This window comes from Suricata suricatta, chromosome 12 (genome assembly GCF_006229205.1).
Source record: "Suricata suricatta isolate VVHF042 chromosome 12, meerkat_22Aug2017_6uvM2_HiC, whole genome shotgun sequence".
NCBI classification, from domain to species: domain Eukaryota; kingdom Metazoa; phylum Chordata; class Mammalia; order Carnivora; family Herpestidae; genus Suricata; species Suricata suricatta.
This window is the reverse complement of record NC_043711.1, coordinates 30868714-30896111: the sequence shown is the minus strand read 5'-3', so window position 1 is coordinate 30896111 and position 27398 is coordinate 30868714. Positions and strand designations below refer to the sequence as shown.

Below are 27398 nucleotides of genomic sequence, written 5' to 3'. Positions count from 1 at the left end.
TGTTGTCTGCTTGGCTGGTGGGGCGGACGGATGGATGGATTGATATGGGTGGATGAATGGACAGATGGATGACGGGATGCCTGGAGGAAAAGAAGGAAGATTTGGCCACTCTGCATACAACAAGGTGATAGAAAGATCACTCTTCTTGGAGTCAGATGGCTTAGGTTCTAATCTGTCCAACTTCAGTGAAGTCAGGTATGAGCTTACAGCCTTGATTTTTGTATCTGTGCACTGGGTTAAAATGCTAACTCGGCAGGACTGCTGAGAATGAGTAAATGAGATAAACTATACACAAAGGATAGGAGAGGTGCCTCAGCAGCTCCACTGGTTGAGGGACCAGCTTCGGCTCAGGTCATGATCTCACGGTTTAGGGGTTCAAGCCCCACATTGGGCTCTGTGCTGACAGTGCAGACCTACTTGGGATTCTCTCTCCCTCTCTCTCTGCCCCTCCCTTGCCCTCATGCACATGTGTGTACTCTCTCAAAAATAAACATTAAAAAAATATTTTTAAATAATATGAATATTATACATCCTCCATAAATGTGAGAAATGATGCTAGTGGTAGAAATGGAGCCACTGTGTTCAACCTTTCCTGGCATCCTCTGGTCACAAAGCACATGTTAGAGTGGAGAGGCAGGAGCCTGGCCCCTGGTGGTCAGAACTCTCCTTGGGGGGTAATTTTACCTCCTGGAAATTCTCACTTCATTTCAGGCTGTTCTCCACACATGGATCTCTTGCCTGCCTTCATTCCTGCCGTTCTGACCCCCCACGTGTGTTTCATGAAGGATGGTAAGGTGGGAACAGAAGCCCCATGTGGAGGTTATATAATCACGGGTGGCAGTTGGCATTCTATGTCACAGCTCAGCTTTGACAACTCTGCTTTACTCCCAACATGATTATCTCAACCGTACCTTCGGGCAGGCAGATGCCACTTCCGGTTCTTCATGGCTTTCTTGAAGCACAATACAGCAATGCCTTTTCTGCTAATACCCGCTGTGTCTTTACCGGTCGACTTCGGGAGAGTAAAAACTCTCTTCTCCCAACATGCTTCTTTACCTCCTAGCAACACCCCGGGGAGGTGTCCCCACAGGACAGTGAACTCAGAACAACATTCACCTCCTTTTAAGCAGGTGCTTTGCATGCCTATGAAAAGCTGAGGCTGTCATTAGAAACTTAAAGAAATTGGGCAACAGAGCAGACTGAGAAGGTCGAGCTCCTGCCCAGTTCCTCCTGAGCCCGTCCTGCCCAGGGTGGATCGTCCAGGTGGTTTGGAGTGATGGAAGTTGCCACAGCACTGAGAGTATGTGACTGATGTACAAAGATTCAATTCAGAGCCAAGGCTTAGTGGTTATAAATTATCCCTGCCCCATCTCTCCCCACTTGCACAGAAAATTGAAAGTCGATAACTGTTGAAATCTGGTTTTCAGATGTTTTTTATCTGACGGACCTAACTTAACTCTGTGATGCCCATAAATAAATATGCAATTCCCACATTGCTGGCATCTTCCATGCTACATAAATAAGTTCTATAATCCTGTTACAGGGCACCGGCTCAGAACAAACCCACTTATCTGGATTGAATAATGCTCTTCTCTTTGCCGAGAGGATTGTGTGGACGTGAGTGGGTGTTCTGGCTCATGCCTTGTCATTCCAGGCCAGTCTTGTCTCTTGGTGCTTGCTGATGGCGGACACAGAGAATAAAATCTGGTCTCTAGTTTCTTAACATGAAAGAGAAAGAGGACCAACAGCTGTTTCTGTTTAACAGTGATTATCTCTGGGATTGTGAGTGTTTTGAAATATTTTTCTTCTTGCTTATCTGCAATTCCTGATTCGTTTCCACATCAACTGTGTACTACTTTTTTTCTTCTTAAGGATAAGGAAGCAGTGACTTTATAATATGGAGAAAAAGGTTCCCTTTTTCCTCTTAAGAATAAGAGAGTTGTTTTTTTGTTTTTTTTGTTTGTTTGTTTGTTTTTGTCTTCAATGAGCTGGAATCATGGGAGAACACCAAGGATGCGTTCATTCTGAAGCAAAAAGCTATGGAAGACTTTGGGTTGTTTGATCCCTTTTGTCTTTAACAAAAGTATATTTTCCCACACCTGATCTCAGCTGCCTGAGGCAGGGCCACATTATCATGTGCCCAGTGTTGCTTGTTCCTCATCAGTCATTTACCATGTGTTGGGGCTGTGTTGCCCTTTAAGCAGCCTGCCCTTGGATCCTTTTCGTAAAAGTGGCCTGGACCTGATCTGGCCATGAACTTGGGACCCATCTGAGAAGCCCATACCACAGGGGAGGTGGAAGGCGGAGGACAGATGGTGCAGCTGGCAGTGAGACACCCTTCTGGTGGCTCATGTGGTAGTGCCTCTCCAGCACCTTTTACTCATGAGCCTACCCGGGTGCCCAGTCAGGTGACAGGTGGGCTTAGTGATGTCAGAGTCTAAGTCATGGTGGTCAGGAGAAATCGACATAGGTTCCCTGGAACAGTTTTAAGAATGGACATTGCCCAGGGTTCCTGAGACCATCCAGGATTTGGTAGAACACACACTCTGACCCCAGTGTTCCTTTCTAACTGGAGGCCAGCGACAGAAGAGTGTCCGCCAAGTGCACATCAGGGATACCGACAGAAATGCACTCCCTGGGCCCTGTCCCACATCTCTCAACTCTGAATCTCTTGCTTCCCCCACTCCTCCCCAAGCATCACCATGTCATGTCTTGGCAACCAGATTTACAATTTCCCAGGAGTAGAATTGTTATTTATAGGCAGAGTTTCACAATTAGGATTGTCTTTTGAAAGCCACTTTTTTTTTTTTTGGTCTTTCTGTCATCTATTAAAATATCGAGCCTCTCATTCACATCTTGCTAAGTGCTGGGAATGACCTTGAGCTGTCGTGGGGAGTATGCTGGTTTCCAAACTTATGTCTTTGGAACCCTTGGGACCTTAAGATCATGAAATGCCTGGAGTGTGGAAAGCAGGTTGCGCTTGAGAGAGGGCTGCCTCCTTCCCTCATATAATCTTGGGCAGCTCTGTTTTCACATAGTCCTTCCGTGAAAATTATTTTCCTCTCATTAAGAAAAAAAGGGAAGGGGAAGGGGAAAGAGAGAAAGATTTTTTTTTTTTAAGTACTTAATGATGTTTACAATGTCATCCAAATCTAGAATCCTGCCATTTAGGACGTGAACTTGTCAGAAACTCATTCTAAAGGAGGATCCCTTTTTGCCTTCATCTTACCACTTCTCATACAAAGCAAGACATTGTGGTTCAGGGTTCAGTGTGGTAAATAACCTGTCAACATTTCCAAGATGAGACCCCTTCCCCGCCCCAACTCAGTGCGCTGGCACACCCTGTCCATTATAATGAATCCCTTCCCCAGCACAGTAGGTAAGTTAATTAGCATAAATTAGTGACTCTTCAAATGGTGTGGTCATGGGCCCAGATGACAAGAGTACTTTGAGATGGTTAAAAAGAGAGCCTCCATTGCCCACCAATATTGTGTATTCCGTGGAAGAGCAGATCATCACGGCTTCTGAATGTGGAGGCGAATGCATTAATAGCTGTAACTTTTAGGTAGGGGTTTGCTGGGATGTGGCTGGGCAGAGGGAGGGAAGGAAGGGGAAGTGGGATCACTGCTCTCAGGATCCTGCCTTCTTCCTCGGAAACCTGTCATTCACAAACCCAATTACGTGCAGGTAGAATGTCACCTCTGACAGAATGAAACCAATGCATGCTTTATGTGGTTGGTTTTTTAATTTTTTTTTAAATGAAATCCTGCTCTACTAGCAGGTTCTATTTTCATAAATGTCTTTTTTTTTTTTTAAGCCAAATCATCTATTTCCCCCACACACTCCTGAAAAGCTTTAATCAGTGTGTCGAAAGAGAGAGCTGTTTGGTATTGCTGTGTACGTTTTGCCAAGACTGGGAGAGAGACGTGAGGATCAAGAGAAATCTTCTTGGCCTATCTCTGACCCTCTGCTCCTATGTGAGCGTCTGGGCCTTGGGTTCCCTGTTTGTAAACAGGGGTTATTCAATTAGTCTTTCCAAAGGCTGTCGTGGCATCACTCAAGGACTGAAAATGCTTTGCAAATAAAAATGCCTTGCCACAGGAGTGCCTGTTAATTATAAATGAGAAGTAGAAGGCAGGCAGCTAGCAGGAAAAATATGTGAGGTCCTTATGGTGTCTGGTTACCATTTTTGTTTTCCTTCCTCTTTGATTTTGATTTTGATTTTTCTCAATGTGTTTGTTTTTCAAAAGCACAAGGGTATTCTGCATTTGGGATCAGGCATGCCTTCAATAGTTAATTGTTTGGGTTCAGGGGTCAAATAGATCCTACTTTGAGTCTCCATTCTGCTCACCATTTACTTTGAACATATTCGCTTGACCACCCTGGGCCTCTGTTTGCCTCTCTAGAAAGTGGGGATGATAATTTCTTTGTTGGAGGAATGGTGTACGAATCTGGATTCACGGGTGTAAGGTATAGGTAAGACAAATGCTGTGCATTCATTGCGTGTATGCACCCTCCTTAATTCTGATCACCCTCATTCTGCTTCACCTTTCTTGTACTCTCTTTGACCAAATGACTTGTTATGTGGATTGCTCAGGTCCCAGGAGGGTGGACATTGTTGTCTGGTTTGGTTAAGTATCCTGAGTGCGAGAGCAGTGCCTGGCATGTGACAGGGGCTTGGACAGTTGTTGACTAAATAGACCCTTAGCCCTCTGCTCTCCGTCTATTCTCTCTGTAGTTTTATTCTTGAGATTCATTCTGAATCTGGTTCTGTAATTCCGTGTTTTGTTTCCTTCTTGTCTTTTTTCTTTTCCTTGGGCTTCCGTTCTGTCAATTCTGTCCAACAAACATTAAATGTGCTCTTCCTTGCACCCCTGAATACATGAGGTGCTCTGATGAATCTTCTGGAGACTGAATTTGGTAAAAATTCCTCTACATTTTGTTTTTAAAAGTATGGCTTCCTAGTATAAACCATTAGTCACCAAAGAGCTTCCTAAATTTGCTCAAGCACACTAGATTTTTTTTTCCTTAAGTCATTAACTGGTATAAAAATATTTGTAGGGAAAAAGCCCTAGCCACTTCCTAACACTCTTGACTTCTTTACAGTAGCCAGTTAATTAAAGAGTTACTGTTAAAATGGGCTCTGACTATTTTTAAAAGCAGCAGCCAGGGTTTGGAAGAAACCTCTTTGAGTTTCGAGATGCAAACCAGCTCCAAGTGTACATTCTGTCTGTGTATATTTTCAGTCTGACGGAGAGCAGGAGGTGGAGGAATCTGACAAGCCTGACTTGGCTGAACTAAACTGATTTTGTTTCTTGAGTACATCTTGGTGTCAAAATTCGTGTAGAAGACATTAATAGAGTGAGGGCAAAACCCAACCGATCATCTGAATAGATGGAAAAAAGCTTTTGACAAAACCCAACACCCTTTTGTGACTTAGAAAAAAAAAAGCACTCCAAAACCTAGCATTGAAAGGAGCTTCTTCAACTTGATAAGTGGCATCTGCAAAAAACCCACAGCTAAGTAATGCTTGATAGTGAAAGATGGGATGCTTTTCCTTAAGATCAAGAAGAAGACAAAGATGTCTGCACTTGTCACTTCTGTTGACCATTGTGTTGTAGAGTCTAGCCCGAGCAATTAGGCAAGACAAAGATATAAAAGGTAGAATGGAAAAGAAAGAATGAAACTATCTCCCTTTGCAGATGACATGATCTTGTATGCAGGAAATCCTTAGAAATACACACACACGCGCACGCGCGCACACACACACACACCATTCTCTTAAAACTAAAAACATGAGTTCAACAAGATTGTATGGTAGAAGATCAGTTGACAAATACCTTTGGTGTTTGTGTCCACTAACAATCTGAAAATGAAAGTAAGCAAAGAGTTCTATTTACAATAGCCTCAAAAAGAATAAAATACTTAGGAATAAACTCAACAAAAAATGTGCAGGATTTGTAACTAAAAAACACAAAATAGCATTGAAAAAAATTAAACTGAAATAAATGGAAAGACGTTTTGTTGATGGATTATACCTAATATTGTTAAGATAGCAATATTGTCCAAATTGATTGCTAGATTCATTACCATCTCTGTTGAAATCCCAGGTGGATGTTTTTGCTCAAAATGGAAGCTCATCCTAAAATTCCTATTTCATGATGCAAACGTCAGGGACCCAGGAGAGCCAATATAATTTTTTAAAAGAAAGACAGCGTTGGAGGACTGACATTCACAATTTCAAAACCTACTGTAAAACTACAGTAATCAAGACAGAGTGATAGTGGCATAAAATACACAGGTCAATGGAATAAAATTGAAAGTACAGAAATAAACCCTTATATTTATGACCAATTGATTTTTGACAAGACAATCCAATGGAGAAAGAAAAGACTTCTTAACAAATGGTGCCAGGGCAGTTGAGTATCCACAGAAGTATGAAGTTGGACTCCTACCTCACGCCATGCGTGAAAATGAACTCAAATGAGTCATAGACCCAAATGTAAGAGCCAAAGCCATAAAGCTCCTAGATAAAATATAGGAGTAAATCTTTATGACTTTGAGTCAGACAGTGGTTTCTCAGGTATGATACCAAAAGCACAAGCAACCACAGAAAAAGAAATAAATGGGAATTCATCATAATAAGAAACGGGTGCTCCAGTGGGCATCATTAAGACCACCCACAGATGGGAGAATATTTCTCTAAATCCTATTTCTGATAAAGGACTTGCATTCAGGAATATATATATAAAGAATTTTATAACTCAACAATAAACAGAAACTAACAGTTTTTAAATTGGAGTAAAAGTTTAAACAGACATTTCTCCAAAGAAGATATATAATAAGCACATAAAAAGATGCTCAATATCATTAGCTATTAAGAAAATACAAACCAAAACCACAATAAGATGCCAGTCCACACCCACTGGAATGGCAACAATGGAAGGATAATAGCAGGTGTGGCAAGGATGTGGAGAAAATAAAACACCCATTCATTAATGGTGGGAATGTAAGATGGTGCAGATATTTTTGAAAAAGTTTGACAGCTCCTCAAAATGTTAAATATAAAGTTACCCTATCACCTAGTAATTCTCCTCCTGGATATATACCCAAGAGAATTGAAAACACATGTTCACACAGAACTACTTGTATATAAATATTTAGAGCAGTGTTATTCACAAAAGTAAAAAAAAAAAAAGTGGAAACAGTCAACATGTCCAACTGATGAATGAATAAACAGAATGTAATCTATCCACACTATGGAATATTATAATGCAATAAAAAGGAAGGGAAGATTGGCACAGGCTACAACATGAATTGACCTTGAAAACATCATACTGTTTGAAAGAAGCCTGTTTCAAAAGATTGTGTATGACATGACCATTTCTGTGAGATCTCCTAAAGGCAAAGCTATAGAGATAACAAAGAGATGAGTGGTTGTCAGGGTCTGGCAGGGAGAAGGCAATGTGGAAGGTCACTACTAATGTGCCCTGGGTTTCTTTTGGGATGATGACAGTGCTCTAACATTAAATAGTGGTGATGGTTTCACAAAACTGTGACTATACTAAAAGCCAGTGATTTGTACACTTTACAGTGATGAACTTTATGGTATGGGAATTACACCTGAACAAAGCTGTTGTCAAAAAATCAGGCGTGTGTGGGGATTAGGATTCTGCGCTTTCTCATTGGCTGGATACGACATTACTGAAACCAATCCTAAAGATCTGAGTACCACATAGAACAGTTTATTTTCTTAAAATTTTACTCCTCCCATTGTTTTTCTCTTCTTTATTGGTGGCAGCTTGAAATCCTTTTGCATTGTTGATATCAACCTTTTTCCTGCTTCATCATTTTTATAGCCATAAAAAAGAGCAGATGGTAACCTTAAAAGAGAAATGTTCAACTTTAGGGAGAGTTTTATCTTTGGCTGATACCTTTTCACATAATTCACATGCATGATCACCTTGTATATAATAAATATCATATATAATACATTAATTATATTTTTATTTACTTATATTTATTAAATTATGCTTAATTTAAATATTTAATTATATTAACTATTATATTATATTATATTTTATTTTATTAAAAATAGAGATTTGGGTTTCTGATTAGAATTTCAAACCCATGGGGATATTCTGTACAGGTGAAAATGTCTTTCCTATGGGATCTTAGGGCCAGGTTTGTTTAGTGGGAAAAACCTGTCTTACTCTTTTTCTTCAAGAAAATCTCACCTGCTGTTCTTTTTATAACCACTTCCATTTTCCAAGCTTCTAGGAAGCTTTTATAAAAATGGTGTGTTGTCAGTATTTGTTAAAAACACAGGTAATATTTTTGGTCGGCATATGTATTATGTCTATTTAATTACTACTGTAGTCAAGAAGATTGCAGTCATGGTTCATGTCCAGTGCTCTGTCGAGTCAAAGATATTTTGACATGGCTTTGGGGTTATCGGTTTAGAAGAAAAGGTTGAAGTCCAAGTTTGAACACTGTCATTCTGCTTACCTGGCAGCCTCTAACCTTTGATGACGTTTCCACATGGGCACCGCCACACCTTCTCCAAAGACAGGCGTGCTGTGGAACACTGCTTTAGATGCTCTTGCCAAGAGCCAGTTGCCAAGGAATGTGTTTATGGTTTGGGATCCAAGGGCTGGTGACTGGCAGCCTGTTGAAAATGGTTTCCTTGGCCTTCCTTCTCACCTCCCGCCTTCTCTGCTTGCAGGAAGATCTGCTTGCACTGCAAGTGTCCTCAGGAGGAGCACATGGTGACAGTGATGCCCCTAGAGATGGAGAAGACTGTCAGCAAACTCATGTTTGACTTCCAGAGGAACTCAACCTCAGATGACGACTCAGGCTGCGCCTTGGAGGAGTACGCCTGGATCCCGCCAGGGCTGAAGCCTGAACAGGTACCATTCTTGACGGGAGGGCGCTTGTGGTTTGGGCCGCCTGTCCTTCCTCATTCCAGTTCAGAAGGAAGAGGTAACTTTGCTGACTCAGAGAAGCGGTTGGGGCTATGTGGGTTGACGAGGTCTGGGGCCCCAGTCGGGAGTGTGTCCTGCCTGGGCCACTTTTAATTCGTTCTGGTTGCCATTATTAACTATCAACAGAAGAGTGACTAGAAACATTGGCGTTGAAACTTTAGAGAAGGAAACTTGATTTCTGAAGGGTGGAAGAGAGTTCTGTTTGGCCATGAATCTTTAAGATTCTTTGTTAAGGAGAGGGAGGAAATAGGGACTTGCCTTATTCTTCCCAGTGATATATGCTGTGTTTAAATACGACGTTTGGCCTTGCTTTACAAAGAAAGACATTGGCATTTCCTGAAATATTTGGCATTACCTACAGGCTGTAAATATTATTGGCTTGATTAGATGAACTCGGTTTCTTTCTGTTTCACTGTGTCTTTCTCAGTGATATACAGCCTCTGCTTTGTATTTGTGTAGTTGGAATTTTCTCTTCCACCAAACTCATGTTGGTTTAGAAGCCCCTTCTTTTAGCTGAATACTTTCACAATCTATGTGATGTACACCCCTATTTTTCCCTCCAATGCAGAAAATTCTTTCTCGCGTGATCTTCCCTATTTCTGACAGAATGTTTTGAAGCTTAAAAGACCCTGAAAATGTAAAGTCAGGACATTTCTGTGCGATAATGCTACTAGAAAAAGTTCTTTATGATTAAAAAAGACCCAAGAATTCCCAAATGACTAGAGAGTAAGACACGGATAACATCTCTTTGATGAGTCTTCGCTTCTCATTTTCTTCTAATATTGGAGGTCACAAATCAGCACCCAACATCAAGCACACTGGCAGGATTGGGTCAGTCAGCAAAGTCTTATGTAAAAATTTGAATTAGTGACTAATCCTTAAAAATGAGGAGTTTGAATGTAAAAGTCTTAAAGAATTGAGGGTGTGACATTCCATCCCTAAAAGAATTGGTGCTTGACCATTGAGCTGGGTGCTGGCCATTCTTTTCAAACAGCTGGATCTCTCCAGATCGCCCAGTCCATTTCAGCCTTTGATGTTACCTTCCTAAGCCCTACAGGCCCTTCAGTTTTGTGATCCCTGTCCTAATTCTTCCTAGGAAGAAAATATTTTAGAACAACAACCTTCATAGAAAATGATCTCCATGAGAATTTAAGGGAGTTCTGTGCTGAGATATTATCAGGAAAAAATAAGACCATTTTCTCTCAGTTTACAGCTTAAGGTTTTATCTTTATTTTCTTCTGCTTCACTGAAGATTGTGTTATTAAGAGTAAGTTTCAGAAAAATGAGAATATTTGATTGAGTTTGTCTGAAAACTCAAATGAGGTGACGGGTGACTGGATATCTTTGTTTGACATCACTACCCTGCTGCCAGTATTTGAGCAGTGAATTTTCACACCTAGATACATCTGTGAGCTTATTTCATTTTCTTGCTAACCTCATTTCCAGCAACTTCTAAAAGGCCCATCTTTCTTTTGTTCACATTGCTTTCTGCAAAATTGGGCCCTGAAATTCTGAAGTTAAGCTATTTTGGGTTCCCTGCTTAGGTAGACTCTTCTCTAAGACCATGAAAAATCATTCTGTGGTTTTCAGATGTGGAGAAAATTTTCTGTAGGCCCAAGAAAACAGGCAGTTGCGGAAGTGGGGTCTTGGTTCAGTTCACCAATTCTGAAAGTGAGTGCTTATAGTATTTTTGAAGGTCACTTGACTCATCCAAAGTGAACGTTTTGGGGAAACATAAAACCACTTTCTTTGATTTGTTTTGAAAGAAGACAATTAGTGCTATTCAACACATGAGTTGAATTCTGTCCAATGAAAGGATATTCCTGTCTCTTAGATAACTCTCCTGTTTCTTGGATGCTTTTCTCTCTTCCTTGAACTTGCTCAAACCTATGTGACACAGAGGGTTAGGAGGAGCATTTGTTCTCCAGAGAGAGAGAGAGAGAGAGAGAGGGAGAGGGAGAGATTATCTCCTCAGGCTATTCTATCGACTGTATAGTTGCCTAATAAAATATGAGTCTATATTTAAAGATGTTTGAAGAGATCATGTTGCATGAAAGAAATGGGAATCAAATTTTTTAATTATGATATTGTTCAGGCACCTGGGTGGCTCAGTTGGTTAAACATCCGACTCTTGATTTTGGCTCAGTTCATGATCTCATGGTTGTGGGGTCAAGCCCTGTGTTGAGCTGTCAGCACAGAGCCTGCTTGGGATTCTCTCTCCTTCTCCATTGGCTTCCCCCCTCTACAAAAAATAAAAATAAAATTGTGAGGTGTTTTAAAATCAATTATGGAACTATTTATACATTTAAAGTATTTTTTAAAGCTGTGTAGAACATTCTAAGATTAGAAAAATTTGAGACCCTGAATGTTTTCTGCTGAAAATGCTGATGTTTAATATCATGTTAGTTGTCTCTGATTTGAGAAAATTCATTTTTCTACCAGGAGAAATTACAGTGAACATTAAATGCTCTGCGCTGCAGGCAAAACACTAAAGACTAGTTAAGGTTGAGAGTAATGTGCTTTCATTGCTGTGAGAACCTTTCATTTTACTCCCTGATCATGGGGTTGGTCCTATACCTTCAGGTGATACTCTTTATTATTCTATTTCTTCTGAGAAATGCCTTCAATTACATATAATGCACATGGAAGTCACGTCCCATTTCAAGAGGTATTTTTGAATATGGGCGTTTAATTTCTTAAAAATCTACTATCTGAGAGGCACCTGGGTGGGTCAGTCAGCTTGTGTCTACCTCTTTCTTGATTTCAGCTCAAGATGTGATCCCAGGGTTGTGGGATCAAGCCCCACATAGGGCTCTGGGCTGAGTATGGAGCCTGCTTGGGATTCTCTCTCTCCCTCTCCCTCTGCCCCTTCCCACCCCTGCATGCTCTCTCACTCTCTCTCAGAAATAAATAAATAAAAGTTTTAAAAAAATATATAAAAATAAAAATATTCTAGCTACAAAACCCAGCCTTATTAAAGTAGTGTGAAAAATGATAAATATAACAGATGATGCCAGAAAGGAAGGGTATTTATGTTGTGACTCTCAGTGATTGTTAATCAGGGACGCTGTCCACATTCCCTCCCCCTCTGTTGGCCTCAAACAAGGTGTGGCCTGTCATCCACAGAGCCCTCCGGGACCTAAGTTGTCCAGATTGGCCATCTGTGGTCTTCTTTAAGGCTCCACTTTGTCTCCACACTCAGTTAATCACATGAGCCCTGTCTCCTAGAGATGCTATGGTGATAATTTATAGTGGATGATACTTCAGGAAGAATTTGGAAAATAGTCAGGATGCTGTAAGGAAGGCCCAGGGTGAGCAGGATTTCTCTACTGGAGCATCATTGGAATTTGGGGCTGGATAATTCTTTGCTGCTGGGGCTGTCCCTTTCAGTGTAGGATAACTAGCATCTTCCGTGGCCTCTCCCTACTGGATCCCAGGAGCCCACACCACCTGCTTCCCAAGACCTTGGGATGACCAAACTTGTCTCCAGGCAGCAGCCAGTGGCCCTAGGGGTTCACTCAAGTGGGGTTGGACAGCCCATTTGAGAACCACTGGATGAAAGTGATGCTAAAGCCTAAAGGGTCAATCAGCAAACTTGTGGCTCAGTCAGGATGGAAAAGGCTGACCCGGATTAGCAAACATTGACTCAGGTGCCTACCGTGTTCTAGTTGTGGTGGGAGAGCTGCTCCTGGGGAGCAGGATCAGTATGTAGCAGAGTGAAGAAGTGGGGAGCCTCGCTGCTCCTGCAGAGGCCAGTGCTCTCCAAACAGACCCTGCTATCCTCAGCCAGTCAAAATGAGGACCGGAGTGGTGTGAGGACCAGGCAGGGGCACATGGCCATCTTTTATTCTCCAAAACAGAACTCCAGTTCTCCTTTTACATAAGGAAAACTGGCTCATTGAAAAAAAAAAACAGAAAGAAAAGAAAATATGAGATACCTAAGGAAGTGGCTCAAACTCCCCCATCATTCCACCAGTAAGGACTATTGTTTGGCAACCTTTATTATATGCATACAGCAAGTATCTTTATAAAAGGAGTACTTCTGTTTTGTTTTGGACAAACATGTGATGACACTGTCCGCTTACCTTGACTTTTGTTTCACATCATCTACCGTGAACATTTTTCAGTATCGGTACATTTAGATCCATATTAACCTTTGGAAGGGTTGTTTGGTCCTCCCTGGGAGTGTCCAGCTGGAGTGGGACCATCACTAGGGGGACCTTTTGGAAAGGGATGTGTAGAAGTATGGGGGTAGTTATCGTCAAAATAACTTCACTAGCATTAACATGGGTAGCGGTTTGTGATGCTAAGCATCCTGAAAATCCCCAGATGCTTCTGCACAAAGATAAAGCGACCCCTCCCGAGTGCCAAGAGTGCCACTGTTGAGCACCTGAGCTGAGGGTTTCTTTGTGAAAGCTACCTTGTTGGTAGCTCTCTGCTGCATTAGATAAGGCGGCAGCAGCCAGCCACCCTATGCATTCGCCTGTTCCTCTCCTGAAGAACAATTCTGAGAGGTGGCGTGGTCACATGTGAATCTTTTTTAAGGCTTTTGATTTATTGTGAGAAACTGTCCTCCAGAAAGGTTCTAACTAGTAAGTCCTCTGGGTGGATAGTCTTCACTGGGTCCATAGGGATGTGTTTTTTCTGTTAATTCTGCTCATTGCTCATGCAAGCCTGAAGACACCATCAGATTGCTTCTCCTGAGTGAATTCCTCTTCATCCGTGTTTTGGATACTCCAGTATCTGGAAACAGTTCTCAAATATGAATGTCCCCCACCCTTGGCTTCCAAGTGTTATTATCAATCCCTTGACCTTAACTGTGTCTTTGCACATAAAGAGCAATGATTTGTCCAGAAGTCTCAACTCGCACATCAAATTCTCATGGGAAGGATGAAGATACCAGGAGTCCAATGTTGGACTTTCATAGTCTTCTGCCACATGTGGAAAAGCAGATCCTTCACTGCTGCCTACAGAAGGGGGTGACCTCGTTGGTTTCAAGCCCTGTGAAAGTCTGGAATATGTCTCTTGGAGGAATATAAATGTCTTCATTTGGCGTCTCATTTAGTGACCATTGCTCATCCATCAGGTATCAGAGTAAGTGTGCTTCCTGAAAGTGCTTCTCTGACCACATCCTACACCCACAACATTAGGTCCCCAGTTACATGCTGTGTAGAAATCCCTGCACCTTTCCTTATTCACACTTTTTCAAATGTAATTAAACACTTGTGTAATTATCTGTTTGGCATTTGCCTCCTCCACTTAGCTCTAAGATCCAAGAAGGCAGGGATCTTGTCTGGTTGGTTCTTCAGGGATCCCCCAATCCCTAGCACAGTGCCTGACCCCAGGCAGACAGCCAACAGATATCTGTTAAGAGACAGGCAGGTGACCTGGATCCTTGGCAGAAGCAGGAAGGTTCAGGATTGCCTTACATGGAAAAGACAAAAGTCATCAAAATGCTTTTTTTTAATAACATAAAGGAGTATTCTGTATCAGTTTTTCCTGCTCCTTGTGTTTCCTTGAAACGTATGTGTTCTAATCAGATTCCGCAAACCATTTCGGTGGCTTCAAGGTTTTCTCAGCTTACAGGGGACAGGGGACCGGGGTGGCATCACCTGACATGCTGGGCTCTAGTCCACACGTGCAGGAAAGCCTCTGGCTCTAAGACCTGGGCCTGGAGCATGGTGGGAGGAGCCAAGGGTCTGGCTCAGAATCATTTGTACCTCAGTCCAAATGTGGGGAGCCCTTTGGGAGTCACAGGGTGAGGAGGAAGAAGCCACATGGTCCAGCAGGATGAACCTCACCCCTGCAGTCGGCAAATCGGGCCACTGCTCTATCCCTTTGTGACCGCAGGAAGGTACTCACTTTCCACGAGCATTGCTTTTCTCATGATGATGACGAAAGTAGAGAAAATTATCAACGCTGGTTATGTGCCCACCACCATCTTTAATTTTGCTTGCATCAGCCTGTTTAATTCTCCCAACAGCCTTACTAGGTCATTGCTATTCCTGTCTCTGTTTCAGAGGTGAATAAAGCACCAAAGAGATTTAAAAAGATGCCTGTGGTCACACAACAGAGCAACAGACACCCATTCAGTCTCCAACAACTCAGCCTGGGAGCTGATACTTAAGCATATAGGCCACATGGCAGGTCTGGGCCCCGAATGAGGGAGCGTATGTGCACAGAAGTTGCTCGCCGAGGTGGTTGTTACCTTACTGTCCTTCCTGTGAAGCTGTAGTGTCAGTGATGACTATAGCCCTACACAGGCAGGAAGAGGAAAGGAACATCGGCTTGTCCAGGCCAGAGAAAGGCTCGGTGAGGGTGGAGATGGTGAGCGAAGCGTAGGGTTAATGGGAGTCCCGGGCTCTGTCTCGGCCTTCTCTCAAAGCTTTCAGTCACCTCATTTTGAATTCTGCCAAGACAGAGGCCTCTCTGTTCCCCACGTTGTCAGCTGTGTGAATGTTGTAAAGGTGCGACATCTTTCTCATGAAGTGCTGTCCCAGCCGTGCCACAGCGACTTGGACAGGGGCCCCGGCGGAGCTACCCGACTGAATTCTCCCGTGCCCCAAGCAGGTTTCGGAGCTGTCTGCCGAAGAAATGAGCTCCCCCACCCACCTCCCTTGGTGCCTGAAATCTGCAAGATCACAGTCACTAGGCCTAGGAGGAGTGGGCTCATAGGCTGCTCAGAGTGCGAAGATAGCCTCCCCACAAAAGAGAATAGTCTACAAACCGCCCCTCAGGGGGTCAGCAAGTCAGAGGGAGGCATCGCTCTGGGCTCTGGCCTCTCTTTGCCACTTAGATTCTCTTCAGCACCGCTTTCTCGTGGGTGGGCTTCTTGGCAGTGTCCCCCTCGCGGTCCTCCCGAGAGGGTAAGGAGAGAATCAGAGAGTGTGCTGGAGAATTTTGTGAAGAGGGCATAGTGCCTGGGCTTTCTTCCTGCATCCATTCGCTTATTCAGCAGGTACTCATGTGTATCCACTACTTCAGGCATTGTTCTAAGCACTAAGGATAAAACCATAAACAAGATAATGAAGGTTTCGGCTAGATTAGAGTTGTAAGAGGGTGTTAGAGACATAAATTAGAAAACAGATAGATGCTTAAGATCAGTGAAAAAAGAACAGTCATTTTAATAATAGTGATATAGACATTTAGTGGACTCTTATATGTATCAACTGTTGTGCGAGGCACTTTACACGTTGTGTCTCATTTAACCCATACCATGAAGGACATACGGCAGCTTCTGCGATAATGGACGTGGACCGGAGTGTTGGGAGGACCAGTTCACCTAGACTGATTGGTCAGGGACAGCCTGACTGCTGCTGAATAACATGAAGAATTCAACCGGGCAAGGATCTGGCTGTAGAAGATGCTAAAGTATCCATTTATGTGAAGCTCAGAAGTGAAATGAAATCAGTACCAACTTTGTATTTGCATCAAGAATTTGGGGGAAACCTGGGTGGCGCAGCTGGTTGAATATCTGACCCTTGATTTCAGCTCAGGTTATGATGTCACGGTTACAGTTCCTGAGATCAAGCCCTGAGTGGGGCTCAGCGCTGATAGCACTGAACCTGCTTGGGATTCTTTCTCTCTTCATCCCTCTGCTGCCCCCTGCCCATTGCTTGTGTGCGTGTATGCACATGGGTGCTCTCTCTTTCTCTCTCTCTCTATAATAAACTTAAAAATATATATATTTTAAAAAATGGGGAGCACCTGGGCGCCTCAGTCCTTTGAGCATCTGACTCTTGATTTCGGCTCAAGTTGTGATCTCAACAGTGAGATTGAGCCACACATCAGACTCTGCCCTGACGGTGTGGAGCCTGCTTGAGATTCCCTCTCCTCTCTCTGCCCCTCTCCTGCTCTTGTGCACATGCTTATGCACATGTACTCTCACGTGCTCTCTCTCCAATAAATAAACTTTAAAAACCTTAAAAAGAATTTGGGCAGGGTGTTGTAAATGGTTTGGGGAGAAGTAAATGGAGCCCATGCAGTGTCCAGCTCTTGCCAAGACATCCATGGATGTGAAGCCTGGGAAACCCCACTGTCTGATTGCCCCTGGGAGATCGAAGGGGCCCTCATACCCATCACCTTGATGTTTCTGCCTGCAAGTAGGGGTAAGGCAACAGAGAGGCCCTATGCAGATACTCCCTATAGGTTTATGTCTACCCCTTTTATCTCATGCCCTCCCTTTTCAAATGTGCACCCATTGGAGCGAATCACACATTGTCATGTTCAACACTGGTACCTGGTGCCTAGAATAAGGTCTGATCCATTCCACTCGTTCAGTAAAACAGACGTTACCTGCAGTGACCATCACATTTAGTCCTTGTACAGAATCTCTCCCTTTTCCATGGAACACCTTGGCCCTCAGAGAGGGTCAGAAACTCTTCTCAGTTGCCACAGGTAGTAAAGGGCAGAGCCAGGATTCACACCAGCTGTCTCTGCAACTCCAGTGCTTGTTTGGGCTCTTCCTCCACCCTCTTTCTTTCCTGGCGACCCACCCAGGATATCAGATCCAAGGAAGCCGACTTGGCATGTGTTGGAAGAGCATGCCACATGCGTCACACAAGGCTCTTTCATTCTTAGGGGAGGGAAGTTTCCTTTAATCTCAGGTTGACTGTGGTGACTAAGGGATTTCTCTCTTCTCCACCTCCAGTTGCCCCATCCCTGCAGGAAGCAGGAAACAATCCCCCATCAACAATCTCGGTTTATCTCTGGCTCTTCTCCTCTTTCATCCTGGTTCACAGCCTGCATGGTGAGAATCACATTTTCTCTACTTCCTGCAGTGGCCCTTGTGTTCCTCTGCAGTATCACCTAGGTGGACACTCACTGGTGAAACTCCTTCATTCAGCAGGCATTTATGGGGTGCCAGCTGTATGCCAGGCCTTTTCCAGGCACTGAGGGACAGCCCCAAACCAACAAGTATCCCTCCCCTTGCAGAGCTGACATCATAGCAGAGGATGCAGACAAATTAACAACGGAATGAACAAGACTTTCAGAAAGTGGTATGTACAGGAGAAGCACTAAGAAAGGGTGATATGATTGAGAGCCAGAGAGGACAAACTTTTTCTGAGAAGAGCCCTATGTAGTATTTTAGGCTTTGGAGGACATAGAATCTTTATTGCAAATACCCAACTATGATATTGTAGTGGAAAAGCAGTCATAGACAGTATGTAGGTGAAAGGGCAGGTGACAACAAAACTTTATTTAAAAGAAATGGTCAGTGGGCCTGATTTCAATCAAAGGCTGTAGTTTGCTGGTCCCTAATTTAGAGAAGCTACTTCAGATGAGGTGGCTGAGGAAAGCCTCTTTGAGGAGGTGACATTTGAGATGAGTTGTTGCTTAAATGATTACTTTTAATGTTTTTTAGTTATTTTGAGAGACAGAAAGAAAGAGCAAGTCAGGGAGGGGCAGAGGAAAAGAGGGAATCCCATGCAGGCTCTGTGCTCTACAAGAAGGAACCCAGCACAAAGCTCGATCTCACAAACCTTAAGATCATGACCTCAGCCGAAGTCAAGAGTCCGATACTTGACCAACTAAACTACATAAGCACCCCCAAGCTGACTTGTTCCTTAGAATGATAGTTAGATTACCCACATTTTGTCAGCCTCATCTAGTGGCTTTTCTTTTCTTTTTTTTTTAAAGTTTTTTTTTTAATGTTTTATTTATTTTTGAGACAGAGAGAGAGAGAGACAGAACATGAGAGGAGGAGGGGCAGAAAGACAGGGAGATACAGAATCTGAAGCAGGCTCCAGGCTCCAAGCTGTCAGCACAGAGCCTGATGCGGGGCTTGAACCCACGAACATGAGATCATGACCTGAGCCGAAGTTGGAGGCTTAACGGACTGAGCCACCCAGTGGCTTTTCAAAGTAAGGGTCCTATGCCAGCAGCATTAGTATGGCTTGGGAACTTTCTTAAAAATGCAGATTCCCAGGCTCTGTCCCATAGCTACTGAACCAGAATTCTGAAGGTGGGCTCAACATTCTTTTTGGACAGGGACTTCTGGTGTTTCTGATATGTGCCAAATTTTGAGAACTGTGGCTCGAGGGTAGTGGAAAAAAACCAGTGTTCGACATCTGTGGAGCCAAATCTTAGCTCTGCAACCTTGAGTGCACTGAGCTTCACTCGTTTTGTCTTGCCAAATGAAGAGACTCATGCCCAAGTCTGCAGTAGCTGTGAAGTCTAACTGCATTTCTCTTTAAAGAGCCTCACTGCAGACCCATAGCAGGTCCTCCTCAAATGGCACCTGCTGTCATCGCCACGATCGTTATTTGAGTCTTCAAGACACTGCAGCAGAGTTGCCTGTGGGTACTAACGGGATGAGTCCCCAAAGCTACCCCCTTCCATCTCTGGCATCTTGACCCTGACTGACGTCTCTTGAATATGACCTGAAGACAAGGTTGCTAATGTTACAGGAGAATTCAAGATGCTCTTAAAATCCTTTCCCCGGTCCTGTTCTCAGCCCTCCACTTGGCCCGTTGACCCAGAAAATGCTCTGGTCCCTGTTGTTCCAGAGCCATGAATTTTACAGCTATGACTCACCCCTGGGCTGGGTCCCCAGTGCTAGCACCCAGCTTTGCAATTCACTACTGGCTATTGACAGTTTGTTCTTTTGTAATGTGTGAAGCTATTTATACTGAGAGGGATAGAGGCCAGCAGATCTGGGGGAAGGGAGTGACGAATGACAAAGTGGTTCATCTCTCTAGGCCCGCTGGGTGGTTCTGGTTCATAAGAAGGGAACGCACAATCTAACGGCCCCTCTAAAAACCCCACAAACACCATCATTAGACTCACCAGCCGTTTGCACTGCCATCTTCATTTCATTATTCCATCAGCACATGCTGAGCTCAAAATGGAATTTCATGGCTGCAGTAAGTGCACAGCTCTCCAACTGGATTGGATTGCATTTCTCCTAAGCGGCCTCTCATGCGTTCACCTTCGCTGTCACTCATCCCAGTGCTTTCCATGCAATGTGAGAGGTGAGTGGGGAAGGGGGACAGAAGGAGGCCCCAAAGCGATCTCCCGTACAGTTCTCAGGAAACCAGTGTTGATCTTGGCTCTGTAAATGCAGTGACATCATCACATGGCAATGGGAAATATGCCGTGCACAGTATTCAGTAAAACTGCCTGTTAATGAACTTGTTTTCAACGGAACTGTCAGAGATGGGACTAGATGCTAGGTTCAGGCTTCAGGGCCTCTGCCGGATCAAATCAGCAGCATCGTGGCCAGATTCCACCAGCAGGGTCTTGTCAAGACTTGTGTACAGAGTATGATGCCTGGGGAAACCAAGGCTTATTTGCAAACACAGGCAAGGATAGCTACCATTGGATTTTTCAGCTTTTAAGATGGATGGCCGCAGCCTTTATACGAAATGCATTCCGGGATCCTCAAGACTACAAGTGGGTCTCAGGATTTGGACTTCCTGCCTGTGTTCACTGCTGCCCAGCCTTTTCGTGGACTGAGTAGCCTACCCTGTGAGCTCGGGTGACAGTTGATTTACTATCGAGATGATCTCTACCTTATGACTCATGAGATATTTTGAGTAGTTTCATGGGATGGTTGGATGAATCTACTACCAAGTCAACTGATAACTAATTTTCTCCACCTATCTATTCATCTGTATATTCATGCATTTACCCATTTATTCATTTGGCAGTTTTGTTTTTAATTTTTAATGTTTATTGATTTTTGAGAGAAAGAGAGACAGAGTGCAAGTGGGGGAGGGACAGAGAGAGAGGGAGACACAGAATCTGAAGCAGGCGCCAGGCTCCAAGCTGTCAGCACAGAGCCCGACGTGGGGCTCAAACCCATGAACCGCAACACCATGACCTGAGCCGAAGTCGGACACTTAATTCACTGAGTCACTCCGGTGCCCCTCATTTGACAGTTATTTATTGAGTAAATATTACGTGTAAACCTTAGTCTGGGTGTGATTCCAGTGTGGCTGTTTTCCAGGCGCTTCCCAGCCCCTGTCTTGATATTTTGCTTTGTGTAACATGGACTCATTCACAGGCAGATGTAGACAATCCTCCTTGTGGAAGACCCACACAGACATCAGGCTTTGTGTTGGTCTCTCGTGCCTTCCATCTTTTCAGTACCTGTTCTTCTCAGCTTGTGGTATTTCTGAGTATGAGCACTGACACTCACTAGCTCTGTGTTCAAATCCCAGCTGTGCTGCTCCCAGACACCCACCAAGGTAATCCGCCTTCATGAACTTTCCTTTTATCATCTGAAAAACACGAATATCATTCTATAACTGTAGCATGGTTGTAAGGATTAAGTGAGCCAATACTTAAAGCAGGGAGCTTTAAAAATGGCTGCTTTTAGTTTTCTTTTGGATAGGCAAAAATTGGAAACAAACCATATGTCCACTAATGGATGAAAGGATAAATTGTGTTGTATTCATATAGTAGAACACTATTCTGCAATAAAAAGGAATGGACTTTTGATACATGCAACAACATGAATGAGTATAAAATCTTTATTCTCAGTGAAAGGAGTCAGACCCAAAAGTTACACACATTATGATTCCATTTATATAAAACCCTAGATAATTTAATCAATAGCAGATCACTGATTCCTTAGGGTTAGGAAAGGTGAGGAAAGTGAGAAGGAGGAAAGGCAAAAGAGAGGAGGAAACTTTCGAGGATAATAGGGTTTTTTCTCTCCCATGATCATGCTGATGATTTTGTGCCTATACATATATCTGTATATCTGTGTCAAATTTTATCAAGTTATGTACTATGGATATGTGCAGTTTATTATATTTCAAAAGCCTCAGTCAAATGAACACAGGAATGAATGAACAGACAGACTTGCTCTGTCGCAGGAAGGCAAGCATCTTCTCATACCCATGGTGGGGTGGGTCTTCCTAGGGTTCTGTGGTTCAACCAGGGTGCTGTGGTTGCCTGCGGAATTAACTGAGCCTTTTGGCCAAGTGCTGTCAGAAAGACTGCTCAGTATTAATTATGCACAATAAAAAGGAGATTTGGGGCAGAAACTTGTCAACATCCAGATGGATGGCACTGAAAAATCAATTCCACGAACTGGCTCACTTCATCATCTCCGTAAATTCTCTGGGACAGTGCTTAACATGTAGCCGGCCCTCAGTTAGTAGCAGTGGCTGTTGTTTCTGCTATGGCACTTGGGAAGACTGATTGAAACTCAGTGATCAGCTCTTGCTAAGAGCAGCTAATTATTTTGGACAGTTTCCGGAACCTGCATTTCCTGAACTAGATGGATAAATTCATAAGCTCTCGCTTGAGGGGAGAGCAGGGCTGCCACATAGAGTTGTACAGTTTGTGCACTGCACAGAGGTGCCTGGCCCAGGGGGTGATTGGAGGCTGATACTCACCTAGGCTCTGATGACTTGCAAAAGGAGGAGTACATGTTGTTTAGCCTAAGGCACCTTGCAGCTTACCTTGCTGTGTCACAGGACTTTATCCTGAGAGGTTAAGGGCTTTTTCTAATTTGTAGTTGGGAGAATAGCTGTGTAATTTCCCTAAAGGTACCCCAAAGCCCCAACCTATAGAGGACTGTAAACATTAACTAGCCTAGCTCACTTATTACTTTATTATTTCCCTGTAATCCTGGGGTTCTGCAAACCTCTTGATTGACTCTTACCAAAGGATGTGAGAAGAGTTGGTGTTTCCATCCCTACTGGCGTTGAATCACTGGTAGAGGAAAGGAGGGAAGGTTCCCCCCCTCCCCAGCTATGATGGTCAAGACTGTGAATACTCCAGGCCCTTTTCTCTTTTCTCCTTCCCCTTTCACATTTAACAAATCATGGCAAGCATCATAGCCTCGGACAGAGAGGCAGGCAGGGAGAAGAGCTGAAATACCAACCAACTAATTTTGCCAACCACTTGGCAACTCTTTGCATGTTTGAGGGAGAGGTTCAAATCCATATGGATAAACTTGACATTGAGCTTGTTCATGGTTATGAGGCACCATCTTCTCCAGAACCCCATTGCTGTGTGGATAATCAAGAATTCATCTGGAAGATGAATATTACATAAGAAACAGTTCTGCTGAAATAACAGCAGTGGGTGGTCTTTCCCAAGCGTAGGGATTGAAAGCCATCACTGTGGTATCAGACACATCTGGGACCTGATCCACATCTGGCACTCTCTGGCTGTATTTGTCACTGGAGAAGGTTTTTTGTTTTTTGTTTTTTGTTTTTTTTTACCTTGGTGAAGTCATTTTTTTCTCATTTATAAAATGAAATTGTAATGGTTCCCACCTTATAGGGCAACTAACAGTACCTGGCATCTTAAGAAGCATTAAATAGAATTACCAATTGGAAGTCCAGTTGGTGTGAATACACTTTTCATGGCAAAGCCCATATGAGATAACAAAACTGAGATCTAAGTCTGAAGTGGTAGTCTAGAGAATGGGGGAGAGGGTAAACAGACACAAGGACTGTAGCCTGGTTGGCTCAGTCGGTAAAGCGTCTGACTTCAGCTCAGGTCATAGTCTCACAGATTGTGAGTTCGAGCCCCACGTCAGGCTCTGCACCAGAACCTGGAGCCTGCTTCAGATTCTGTCTCCCTCACTCTTTGCCCCTCGCCTGCTCACGCTCACTCTCTTCTCAAAAATAAGTAAATACCAAAAAAAATTAAAAAAGAAAAGCAACTATTGAACCTGAACCTTGTGTTTGATGTTTAAGAACACAGTCTGAGTGGAAGCATACACCTTGCACATTGTCACATGGAGCTGGAATTTAAGGAGCAGAGTTTATTTCCTTTACCACTCTTCGCCTTATGACATCAGGGGAAATACTTAAGGACTATAGAACAAGGAGATAGGAGAAGGGATATCCACATCCAGAAAGAGCTATGAATCCAAAAATTTCAGTTTCAGACAGTGGTATCTCTAAGTGACCTTGACCAAGTTCCTTAGCACCTTATAGCTTTTGTTTCTCATTTAGAAAATAAAGAGTTAAATATTTTCTTCCCAATATAAAGTAAGAATAGGAAGATAATGTTTTCAAATTGTTAGGATAGAATGAGATCGAGTTAGTGGGCAATAATTACTATTGATGTGATATCCTCTGTTCCCTTCCTAAATTTTTTGCCTTTTTGATCTTCTATTGCCCGAGATAGGTATCTTAAAATCCCTTATCTTATTTATGGGTTTGTTTATTCTTGGTTTTCTATTTTTGCTTTATGTGGCTTGTTTTGTGGCTGTATTTTGGGTGCCTGCTAGTTTATGAGTACGCTCTATTTTTCTAGATTTTTCTTTTTATTATGTAACATCCCTTTTTAGTATTTTTTGCATTTGATTTATTTTAACATGAAAATCATTCTTGTGGTTTTTTAAAAGCTTGTGAATGCTGCATTAATAATATTTTCCTAGAATATAAATGGTGAATGAGTGGCTATTACAAAGCAATCAGCAAATGTATCACTAATAATTTTGAAGTGACCAAGGATCAGTTAATCCCATGTAAAAATCTCTCTTTATCACTACTAATTATTTATATATATATATATAAAATTATAATATATTTACTAATTATATTCTGGCTTGCACAGTATTAACATTGCACGCTAGAATAATTGGCAAGACTGCTTTTTCATTTCAATGTTTTCTTATGAGTTTGTTTTAAATAAGCAGCATATGATGGATATTGTGTTTTGCTTTTAAATGATGGATATAATATATTTACATTCCTTATCACTTAGATACTCATTGCTACCACTTTTTGGTTATTTTGTGTTTGCCATCTTTTTTCTTCTCCCTTTTTCTATTTACTTCTGCTTTTTAATAGAAGCTTCCTTCATGTTCCTTCACTTTTGGGAAGCTATAGGCTCTGTTCCCATTTTTGTAGTGATTGCTCACAGTTCGTCACATCCCACTGCACTGAATCCTTGCCGCTGTTCAAGTACCATGAGCTTCCTTCAGCCTCTGCGTCTTCACATGTTCATTTTTTAAAAGTATCAGTGTTTACATCCTTCTAATTATGACAGGGAACTTAGGTGATATACGTTTGGCACCACTTTTAGATTCATTAAAGACTTTTTCCATCTTGAATCGCCTGCATGAGTATGCTGTTTTAGCGACCTCACTTGAGTTTGTATTTGCTCAAGCCTCAGTAAAACAATTTAAAAACAAAATCATATCAATACTAATAGTTTTGAGATCATTTCATGTTTATTTTACATCCTTTTCCCCTTTTCTTTACATAGATAGGAACAGATGTGGAAACTCCCCATTTTTATAGGTTTGCTTTCTAAAAAATATACGAGGGGCATCTGGGTGGCTCTGTCAGTTGAGCATCTGATGTCCACTCAGGTCATGATCTCACGGTTTGTGAGTTCAAGCCCCACATTGGGCTCTGTGCTGACAGCTCAGAGCCTGGAGCTTGCGTTGGATTCTGTCTCTCTTTTTTTGTCCTTCCTCTACTTGTACCCTGTCTCCCTCTCTCTCAACAGTAAATCAACATTGAAAAATATTTTTAAACATATGAGTAAAATTAAGGCTTTTCTTTTCTTTTTCATCCATATTCTGCTGATTTCCCAAAAAGGTTTAGAGGAGTGTTCAGTAAATTAACTAAAACAAGACTAAAGAATGCTATCAGCAACCAGGGAAGATACTGTAGTTATCACAGAAGACCAAGACTCCCGGATGCTACTACAACTGGACACCGTTGTTGGCTAACCACATAACAGTATCCACTGTTCTTTGCACGAGACTGTGATAACATGGGGGATGAGCGTTAGATTACATCAGAAATGTCAGGAAGCTGGCAGAATACTCGCCAGACTGACCGTCCGGGTCTGAGCCTACTTGACATTGAGTTCTCTTTTCTTCCAATTATTGGCTAACACTTCTGAATGCTTCTCCTGCCCCTTCTAGAATAATCAGGAGACTGCCTTGAGTAAGGAAGAGGTGCTATATAATGGAAATTCTATGATCTGTGAAATGTTAAGTTATGCCCTGAGGCCCAAAAGTCAGGAGTAATAACTTGCCCAATTATCAGTGGCGATTTATCTTCTGGGCCTTCTCTCTGAACAACTGACTTCCCACATCCTCATTTGTTATAGATGCTGATGGCTGGGGCCAGTGTCTCCCCTGGAATCTTTCATTGCCCCATTCAACCTGGAAGCAAAGTTGATTATAAAAAGACTTAAATGTAAGTGTAGATTTAGTGGCTGACTCATTTTTTTCCCCACTGACTTTTACCATTATTTCAGAGAAGTGTTAGTGCTGAAGAACATTTGGTCCCAACATGTAATAAAAATTACCCTCAAGTAGTCAAGTTCATAGAGATGGAAAAGAGAATGATGACTGTGTGGTGGGAGCAGGAATTGAAGAGTTAATATTTAATAGGTATGGAATTTTAGTTCAGAAAGATGAAAAAATTCTGGAGATGGATGTCGGGGATGGTTGGCCAACATGGTACTTAATGCCATTTAAAAATGTTTAAAGCAGAAAGTTTTATGTTATATGTATTTTACCACAAAATAAATTCATAAGATAATAATAAACTAATAAAACTTAAAAATATACTCTCAAGGATTGGAGCAGTCGCTTCAAGGACAACATGGTCTTTGTTGAGGCTAAGCCTGAACACATTAACTTCTCTTGCATAGACTGCACAGAAATAAAACTTTGTCAAGCCTGAATCAGTTCATGCGATTCTTACCGTGGAACATTTTCAAGGAGTGCACATGACCAAGTAACTTGGTTCATTTCCACCTTCCTTAGAATTCCATTTGATCCGTGTCGTTTTCATAATTAACCAGCTGCTCTCTCCTGGTCAGTGTTTAAGACTTTAGCAGGAATCTCAAGCTTGAAGAATGGACTGTGGCTGCCTTGGCCATTGATTCATCAAATACTCAGTGCAGAGTGTCATCCTATGACTGATTTATGAAGACAGTGGGGCAAAGCGGAAAGAGCATGAGCTTGGAAATCAGACCTAAATTTGAATCCTGGCTCAGCTCCTTACTCCTGTACAGATCAAACAGATCATAATCTAGCTGGATCCTCATTGTTCACAGAGTATTTACAAACTTGCCTACTACTCATCCTCACAGTCTGTTGTCCCCAAAATCAATACCCACAGCACTTTTGCAGGTATCCCAGGACGCATGTAGAGGGGTGAAAAATTTGAATCGCCCAGTGTGCACGCTGCCAGTTGAGGTTGAACAAGGCAGTGCTCTGCCTTTAGTTTTCACCTCTCGTAAAAAGAAGCACGCTTTTTGTCGTCTATTTAGTGCTACTTCTTTTGTGTTTGTGCTTTTTGTTGGTGCTTTAGCTATAGGAGATGCCTCTCAAGCTTAGTGCTGGAATGATGTCTCGTGTTCCTGAGGGCAAGACGCCTGTGAAATGTCTCATGGAGAATATATGTGCCATAGATAATAATAGATCTCTACTCAGCATGAGTTAAAGTGCTGTCGTCTGTGAATTCACTG

The 27398-nt window shown here is 42.6% G+C and overlaps 1 protein-coding gene across 2 annotated transcripts in view; it reads left to right on the top strand.

Annotated features, from left to right (window-relative positions):
* PRICKLE2 (prickle planar cell polarity protein 2) overlaps positions 1-27398 on the top strand; it is a 327787-nt gene that overhangs the window by 229662 nt on the left and 70727 nt on the right. For both annotated transcript variants that reach the window (XM_029917658.1, XM_029917659.1), the window contains one exon: positions 8726-8909. In XM_029917658.1, the coding sequence (XP_029773518.1) occupies positions 8726-8909 (184 nt within the window). The remainder of the gene's footprint in view (positions 1-8725; positions 8910-27398) is intronic.